Source organism: Rhinoderma darwinii, chromosome 6 (assembly GCF_050947455.1).
Source record: "Rhinoderma darwinii isolate aRhiDar2 chromosome 6, aRhiDar2.hap1, whole genome shotgun sequence".
Lineage (NCBI taxonomy): Eukaryota > Metazoa > Chordata > Amphibia > Anura > Rhinodermatidae > Rhinoderma > Rhinoderma darwinii.
Genome location: NC_134692.1, coordinates 94,603,065 through 94,612,049, shown reverse-complemented (window position 1 = coordinate 94,612,049; position 8,985 = coordinate 94,603,065). Strand labels below are relative to the sequence as shown.

General features: G+C 42.9%; 1 protein-coding gene across 2 annotated transcripts in view; it reads right to left on the bottom strand.

Moving 5' to 3' along the window:
• Positions 1-1,802: 1,802 nt before the first annotated feature.
• The window catches only part of MPG (N-methylpurine DNA glycosylase), a 45,226-nt gene continuing 38,043 nt past the window's right edge, over positions 1,803-8,985 (bottom strand). For both annotated transcript variants that reach the window (XM_075830049.1, XM_075830050.1), the window contains exon 4: positions 1,803-2,792. In XM_075830049.1, the coding sequence (XP_075686164.1) occupies positions 2,413-2,792 (380 nt within the window). In that variant the 3' untranslated portion in view covers positions 1,803-2,412. The remainder of the gene's footprint in view (positions 2,793-8,985) is intronic.

Genomic DNA, 8,985 nt, shown 5'->3' with positions numbered 1-8,985 from the left:
CAATCTCAGAATCGCTTGGATAAAAAAAAGCATTCCAAAGTTATTACCACATAAAGCGAAACGTCAGATTTGAAAAATTGGCCAAAGAGGGAAGGGGTTATAACACCCTTAGTACATCTCCCAGGAATGTCAGAAGTTGAGCATAATAAATGAAAACAGTAACACAATGCAAACAAGCAGTGCAAACCCATGATACGAGGGGTTAAACGTCCTTTTGTATGGAGGAGACTAGTTGATTAAATTAAAAATTCCATCTGTCCTACTAGTTCACAGGGGCAGAGATAACCCATTATTGTGCTGCTGCAGGGCTTAAAGGAACAGTGTCATCACAAATTATTTTTTTATATGTTAAAGATGTTAGTGCTTTATTAAAAACGTTTATATTTATTTGTGTGTTTGTGTTTTACTTTTTCTTATTTCTTACACTTTTTCTTCCCTATGGGGGCTGCCATTTTTTGTTCCATTTCTGTATGTGTCGATTAACGACACATACAGACATGGAATACGGCAGCCACAGTCCCATAGGGACTGTGAACGGCTCCCGTCCCATTCACTTGTGTGTACGGCGTCTGTGTGGGAACTGCGCATGCGCCGCTCCCACACAGTCCAATTTGAAATTGGCGCCGTCCGGCGCCATTTTCCTGTGGACCGGAAATATTACTACTTCCGGTCGCGGCTTCCGGACTTGTGCACTTGCAGCAGACGGAGCGGACGGGCCGGAGGGAGCTGCGGCGGCAGGAGCAGGTAAGAGATTTAAATGTATGTTCCGTGTTTGTGTGTGTTTACTACTGTATGTAAACCTACTACACTGTGTGTTAGCTCAAAAAATGGCGACACACAGTGTAGGAGGTTACACCGTTCAAACCCCTCGTTTATCCCGGCACTAGCCAGGATAAAGGAGGGGGGGATGCTGAGAGCTCACTAGAGCGAGGGCTTTTCACCCAATGTTGCAATGCTGCAATTTTGGGAATAGCTCCATCTAGTGACCAGAAATGGGTAATATTATAAATTAGAATTAATTTATAATATTTCCTGACTAGTGAAAAAAATAAAAAAAATTTGAACAATGTTTAATCACCCTCACACTACATGTTTAATTTTAAAAAAAAACACATGTTTTTCTGGCAACACATTGCCTTTAAGGGAAATATATAATTTATGTATGCATGTATGGATGTAACTGTATAGCACTTACCCTAGTATAGACTAGAAAATATGCTTTATAAGTTTCATATGTGCATGGTACTAAATACTGAGCTAATGTCAGTGCAGTTGTTATGTGCAATGCCCCAAAATACAATAGGTGACTGGATGTGTCAGTTATTCTCTTAATTTCACCAAAAACAAAGAGACACAATACAGATATAAATAGGAACAAAACAATCTGGATTCAATATCTGCATTTATCTGTGTATTTTACCATTTTAGTTGTTCGAAAACCACAGAACTTATACATGTGTGTTTTGGCACTACTGTAAACAGTGCTAGAAAATATTATTAGAAATGTCTCTATGGAAAACTGCAGCAATACCTTCGTTCCACTGGATTACACATTTCCAAGATCTTAGCTTGAGCATATCCAGAATGCGGTTGGATATATTGAGCACATCACTGTCCTAATGCCATCATATCGGCATTGAAAAGCATTCCGGCTGCATAATAATAATTTCCAATGGTCCAGCATCTTTAGGGTTGAAACTCAGATGTAAAGCACAGGTGGGAACTTGTGCCTATAGGTAGCCCTGGGGGAAGGACACCTGATAAAGGGAAAATGTTCATAAGAATACACTAAATAATGCGAGTTCATACATAAATGTTATTTAATTGTTAATTAGGGACTCAGTACAATGGGGGTTAAAGGAGGACACTCAGGGAGGCACCAGGGGAAGGCTGCAGAGGGTGCTAGGTATTGTGAGAAGTGCAATGCAATGTTCTGTTTTATTTTGTAAGAGCAAACAAACATTTAATGGCATACATGACTTGTGGCCTACTTGATGGGAGAAGTCTACAATCTGTGCATATAGGCTACTGAGATCTAAATCCAGCTTTGCATGTTGTTCTTCCTAACAATTATTCTGCATGGAGCCATCAGCATTATTTATAACATTCATTTACATCTGGAAACTATACAACATAAAATACATAATATATACATATTAAAACCTGTGAAGCATTGTTTCCTACCTTTAGCTAATAAAATTGCGTGACTCTATGTCTTGCTATATAGTAGAAAGCCTTTAAAATCACTGTATATTACATACGTTAGGCTAAGTTCACATCTACATTGGAGGTTCCGTTAAGGATCTCCATCGCAGATCCAGTCAAAAATAGCACGCTGATGCAAACTAGTGTTATTATGAAATCAGTTTTTGTGTTTCCGTTAAATCCTTTTAATGAATATTCATATGCATATTATGTATCAAAGTCTGTGTCTACACTAGTCTCTGCAGTTTTGTTCCGCACACTGACATACTTGTTGTCTCTGACATAAAAACGCAGAGGCTTTTGAGTCCATTCTCTGGCATTTCTAATCCCTATGCGTGCACAAGATACAATGTTCCCCTCTAGTATTTCTGGCCCAGCTTCCAGCCATGTGTTCTGGTCATTTGCAAAGTCTTGTTGGTCAAAACTCTTTTCAATAGCAAATGCCTGGCAAAGTTTTGAGGGTCCGTTACAAAGTTCTTTATCTTTTAGTGGTTTCTTTCCGTTTCTTTTGACATTTCTGAACTTTCTCATTGTATCAAGACCTTCAATTGGCTCTAAGGAGCGCAAAAGGACAGCAGCTCCATCTCCTGCAGTGAGAAGAAATAAGTAAAAAATTACAACTTCATTAAAATGGTTTCACCTAATGTCTTCTACATGGCTTCTACTTGAATTTTGTAAAATGTGATTACATTATTTGAGCGAGAGCAAAAGAATTCTGTATTTGTTAAAGGGGTATTTTGGTATTAGCAAATACATGTTTTTCTCTGTGTAATGAAAACTTATGCAATTTTCCAAATAATTTCTGTAAGATCTCTGGGGGTTCCTGTGGTGCCTAAAATATTTTCTAATAAAAAAAAAAAAGGCCCAAAATCCTCTAGGTGCTCTTTGCTTCTGAGGCCTGTGCTTCAGTCCATAAGCAGACTAGGACAACTTGTGGGATATTTCTGCAGAATCAGGGAAATACATATGGAGTTGCATTTCTCTGCTAAAAATTTCTGTGTTACAAAAAAAAATGGATTCTGTAATGGCAGGAAGGAGGTGAAGGGAACAAGTGAGCCCTAATCTACCCACCTCCCTGTCCCTGCCTACTTGCAACGACCTGCCCTAGGCGACGGGGTACAACTTGGCGGCGGTCCCTACGCTGTCTAAGTGCAAGGGAGTACAAACAGGGAACACGCAAGGGAAGGGGCAGTAGCCCACGGAATGCCGTAAGGAAACGGAGCGGTGAATGAGTCAGTCAGGATCAGGATGTAGTGGAGTATACCAACGAGAGCACGGAGCAGGAAGCAAGCCAGGGGCAAAGCGAAGCAGGATAAGCGGAACTGAAGCAAGGCAGAAGCAGGCTGGAGCAAGCAGCAGTGGGGCCAGGAATCCAAGAAGAATAACAAGCACTGAGGAAGAGAACACGGCAGGTATAAATGGACAGGGGGCGGAGCTAACTCCGACTGACCGGGCCGCGATAGGCTCTCCCACTCCTGAGCCTGCCACCCTGGTTGGTGGGAGCCGGTGTCAGTCTAAGAGGTCTGGCCTCAGGTGTCGACTGATTAATCCCGGGAGTATTACACAGACGTAGTACCTGGCAGATCCTTTACAGATTCAAAATTAATTTCTGCAAAAAAAAAAATGAATCTTGTAAATTTCACCTCTAAGTTGCTTTAAGTCCTGTAAAATGTCTAAAGGGTTAAGAAACTTTCTATATGCCGTTTTGAATACTTTGAGGGGTGAAGTTTTTAAAATGTGATGACTTATTGTAGATTTCCAATATATAAGGCCCTCAAAGCCACTTCACAACTGAACTGGCCCCTGTAAAAAGAGGCTTTTTAAATTTTCTTGAATATGTGAGAAATTGCAGCTAAAGTTCTAAGCCATGTAACATCCTAGAAAAATAAAAGGATGTTCAAAACCGGTGCTAATCTAAAGTAGACATATGGCGGATGTTAATTAGCAACAATTTCATGTGGTATAACTGCCTGTCTTACAAGCAGATACCATTTTTGCAATTTTTTAAAAAAATTTGGTGTTTTTCACAATTAAATACTGAATATATCGAGCCAATTTTGCCAGTAACATAAGGTCCAATGTGTCATGAGAAAACAATCTCAGAATCGCTTGGATAGGTGAAAGCATTCCGAAGTTATTACCACATAAAGTGAAACATGTCAGATTTGAAAAATGAGGCTGTCAGGAAGGTCAAAAGTGGCCAAAGAGGGAAGGGGTTAAAATACAATGGAAGGGAGCTGTGTCCCCCAATAAACTGGAGGCGCAAAGGATTTTACAATGAGTATTTAAAAAATCCTGTTTTCTCTTTTGCTACATTGGGGGACACTGAGACGTCCTAGAGCAGTCACCACCGGTGGGAACAATGCAGGACATAGTCACCTATTTCCAAGATGCCGGCAAGGCCTTGCGATCCAGGGAAGCATCTGAGGGGGCAAAAATGTGTACCTGATAGAACTTAACAAAAGTGTGCAAGGAATACCATGTGGCCGCCTTGAACACTTGAAGGGCAGAGGCCTGATGGCACACAGCCAAGGTAGCCCCATTCGCTTTGGTAGAGTAGGCCGTGATATGAAAAGGGAGAACCTTACCCAGAAACCAGTAGGCCTGGTGAATAATCATTTGAATCCAGCAAGCAATAGTGGCCTTTGAGGCCGCCAATAGTTTCCTGGGACCCCCCGCAAAGATGAACAAGGAATACGACCTCTGGAAGGAAGCAGTGACAGAAAGGTAAGTCCGCTAAGCACAGACAACATCCAGGTTGTGGAGGGAATGAAAGGATGGCAAAATTATGTCCTCATTCATGTGAAAAGCTGAAACAACCTTAGGAAACATCCTTAGGCAAAAAGGAAAGCAGCGTGCGGAGCACCGCCTTGTTACATAATTAGTACGGTTGAATAAAAGACACATGTCCATCAAGTTCAACCAAGAGATGAAAAAAGGGAAGAGAAACATTTCTACAAATAGGAGCAAATATTTTTTTGTTCTAGGAAATTATCTAAGCCTTTTTTAAAGCCATCTACTGTAGCTACTGTGAGCAGCTCCTGCGGACTCCATAGATTCACAGTTCTGACAGTAAAGATGGCTTGTCGCCTCTGCAGATTGAACCTTTTTTTCTCCAGACGGAGGGACTGTCCCCTTGTTTTTTTAGGTGGTTTTACATGGAACAGGATTTCACCATATTTTAGTGTGTGCCATTAATATATTTATATAAGTTAATCATATCCCCCTTAGTCGTCTTTTTTCAAGGCTAAATAGGTTTAATTATTTTAATCTTTCCTCATAACTTAGATTCTCTATGCCCCTTATTAGCTTCGTTGCTCTTCTTTGTATTTTTTCCAACTCCAGGGCATCCTATCTATGAACTGGAGCCCAGAACTGAACTGCATATTCTAGATGAGGCCTCACTAATGCTTTGTAAAGTGGTAATATTATATCCCTGTCCCGCGAGTCTATGCCTCTTAATACACGACAATATCTTGCTGGCCTTTGAAGCAGCTGATTGACATTGCATGCTGTCATTTAGTTTATGATCTACTAGTACACCCAGATCCTTCTCAACAAGCGACTCCCCAGTACAGCTCACCCTAGGACATATGACGCATGCAGATTGTTGGTACACAGATGCATAACTTTACATTTTCTACATTAAACTTAATTTGCCAAGTGGATGCCCAAACACTTAGTGTGTTCAAATCAGCTTGCAATTTACAAACATACTCCATAGATTGAACAATACTACATAGCTTGGTGTCATATGCAAAAATAGAAATAGTGCTATTGATCCCATCCTCTATATCATTAATAAAGTTGAATAATAGTGGTCCCAGCACAGAACCCTGGGGTACACCACTTATAACCGGGGACCATTCAGAGTAGGAATCATTGACCATAACTCTCTGGATAAGGTCCTTGACCCAATTTTCAATCCAATTACAAACTATACTTTCTAAACCTATAGACCCTAATTTACCCATTAAACGTCTATGAGGGACAGTGTCAAATGCATTTGCAAAGTCCAAAAACACTATATCCACAGCGACCCCTCTGGCTAGGCTTCTGCTCATCTCTTCATAAAAACAAATCAGGTTGGTTTGACAGCTTCTGTCCTTAGTAAAACCGTGCTGTCTGTCATTTATAATACAATTTTTTGTCACATAATCCTGTGTATAGTCCCTCAATAGCCCCTCAAATATTTTCCCCACGATAGATGTTAAGCTTACTGGTCTATAATTACCCGGGGAAGACCTAGAGCCGTTTTTAAAAATAGGAACAAAGGGGAAGGACCCAAATAGTTGGTGGGCGTGATACAGTTAAATTAAAAAAATTGCCTGCCGGCAAGGAAGGCCCTGTTTTCCAACTATCATTCAGCAAGATAACAACGTTATTATTAGATTTGCAATAAAAGACAGACTACATAGAGGTTAAAAGTTAAAGTCCATTGCTGACAGGAATCAGTATAGTGCAGGATATAAGAACTCTATCGTGGGAATATTAAGTGCCATCGGCTGCAGACCGCAACACTCAACCCACATTTAAATTCTAGAGAGTCAGCAGGACATATATTAAAATACAGGTAGAAGCTTCTACCTGTATTTTAATATATGTCCTGCTGACTCTCTAGAATTTAAATGTGGGTTGAGTGTTGCGGTCTGCAGCCGATGGCACTTAATATTCCCACGATAGAGTCCTTATATCCTGCACTATGCTGGAAGTCAATGCATCCAGAAAAAAACACTTTCCAGTAAAGAAGTGAGATCCACCACTGAAGCGATCGACGGACTGTGAGAAGGACAAAATGACGATCCAAGGAGTCAAAGGGTATGGTTCCACCCGGAGAGGTTTGCCTGCTAGTAAAACTGCGCAAAGGAGATGGTCTCAAACAAAGCCACCATAGTTTCAAGAACCCTCATGCAGAGGCAGAGCAATATCGGAGCGGTCGTCCGCAATGAACAAATTCTGTTCTGAAGGACCGATAGTCATTCCAGAAGAAGGACGACTCTTGCAGACAAAGTATCGAAAGCCATGCGCAGGAACATTTGCTGCTGGGATGGAAACAGGCAAGATATCGAGCGGTTGACAATCCAACCAAACCGACACAGGGTGTCAAGAGTGATCCGGAGCGCCGTTTCGTTGTCCTCTCTGGACATCGTCGAGGTATGGGGTGACCGACAACCCACGGGTCCGAAGGAGGGCCATCACGACCGAAAAAAACATTAGTAAAAACACTTAGGACCATAGCCAGGCTGAAAGGATAAGCCAAAAATTGGTAATGACGTGACAGACAGCACTGTAAAGCACATAAAGTGCTGGTGAGTCTGGCAAATAGGCACATGCACATACGCATCCTTGATGCTCACGGAAGAAAGAAACTCCCCCTGCATCATGGAAGCGATGATCGATCGAAGGGATTCCATGTGGAAATGGCGGACCCTGACATATGCGTTGAGACGCTTTCGATTCAGATTAGGACGAACTGAGCCGTCCTTTTTCGGGACGATTAAAAATTTGGCGTGGAACCCCCAAAATCTTTGGGCAGGGGTACCTGACAACGCCTTGAAGATGCAGGATCGATTGCTCGAAAAAAGGCAGCCGTCCTGGAGGGGAACTTAGGATTAGTTGACTGAAAGAAACACTCTGGAGGAATGCTGGAAAATTTGATGGGAGAGCCAGACGTCCTTGAAGTGCAAAAGCCTGCCCCACACTCGAACTGAATGGCGTGGGGGCGGACCTTTAGGCGGAAGCGGACCTACCGGCTACAGCCTTGGCAGTCTGAGCTTGGGGTCGCCAGGGGCCAGACTTAAAGGAGGGTTTGGCCTTCTGGTTCTGGTGAGTGCAATCTGGAAGAATGAATAATGGTGAACCCACGAAAAGACCAAAAACGAGGACCTGCCTTCTTGACAGCAGTGGTCCGCTTGACCCTGTTTTGTTGGAGGTGAGTGCTCTTGCCACCAGTTTCCTCTGAGGGGACCTTATCCAATCTGGTCCCGAAGAGTCGGCATCCTGAAAAAGAAAGCGCAGTCAGGGGCCGCTTGGTAGCCGTATCTGCAGACCAAGCTTTACGCCAGGTTGTCCTGCGGATAGCAATGGTAAAATCTGATGCTCAAGCTACCACACGGGCAGCGTCAAGAAAAGATTCAGATAGGTACTTGGACGCATCGTGATGAGACTACGCCATGACGGAGTTTGTGAGCCCATTCAGTGACAAGTGACCCAAACTGAGGCAAAAATTGGGCCTAAAGTGTAGCTGGAGGCCTCAAATGCGGACATGGCAAAGGTTTCTGTCACGAACTAGGGGTATGTGGACCCACTAGGCCGCTCCATTGTAGCGAAGAGGCAGCTGGCCAAGTCACAGTCTATGCAAAGTCTATACAAAAGTTTGTAGCACAAGGGCACCCGAGATAGTCCGGACAGTTGTACGGATGGGACTAGATGTGGCAGGTAGTGCCAAACGTGGCGGATGATACCAGGAGTTGCAGATGACACCAGATGTGGTGTATAGCAGCTAGCGTGACAGGTGCAACCAGACGTGGTAGATAACAGCAGACTAGGTAGACGACAACACGACTCCAACACTGGAAAGCCTCAGGAAGAAATCAGCACGTGAAACAGGAAGCAGGGTACGGGAACACTGGGAGCAAGTATCAACTAAGGGACCATTTGCAATATGAACATGGGTAGACAACAACCCTCAGGCAAGGAGTGGAAGGCAGCAGTCCGCGACCACGGCCTTGACAGATTCCACATGGCGATCCAAGGAAGAGGCTTTGGCCAGATGGGAAA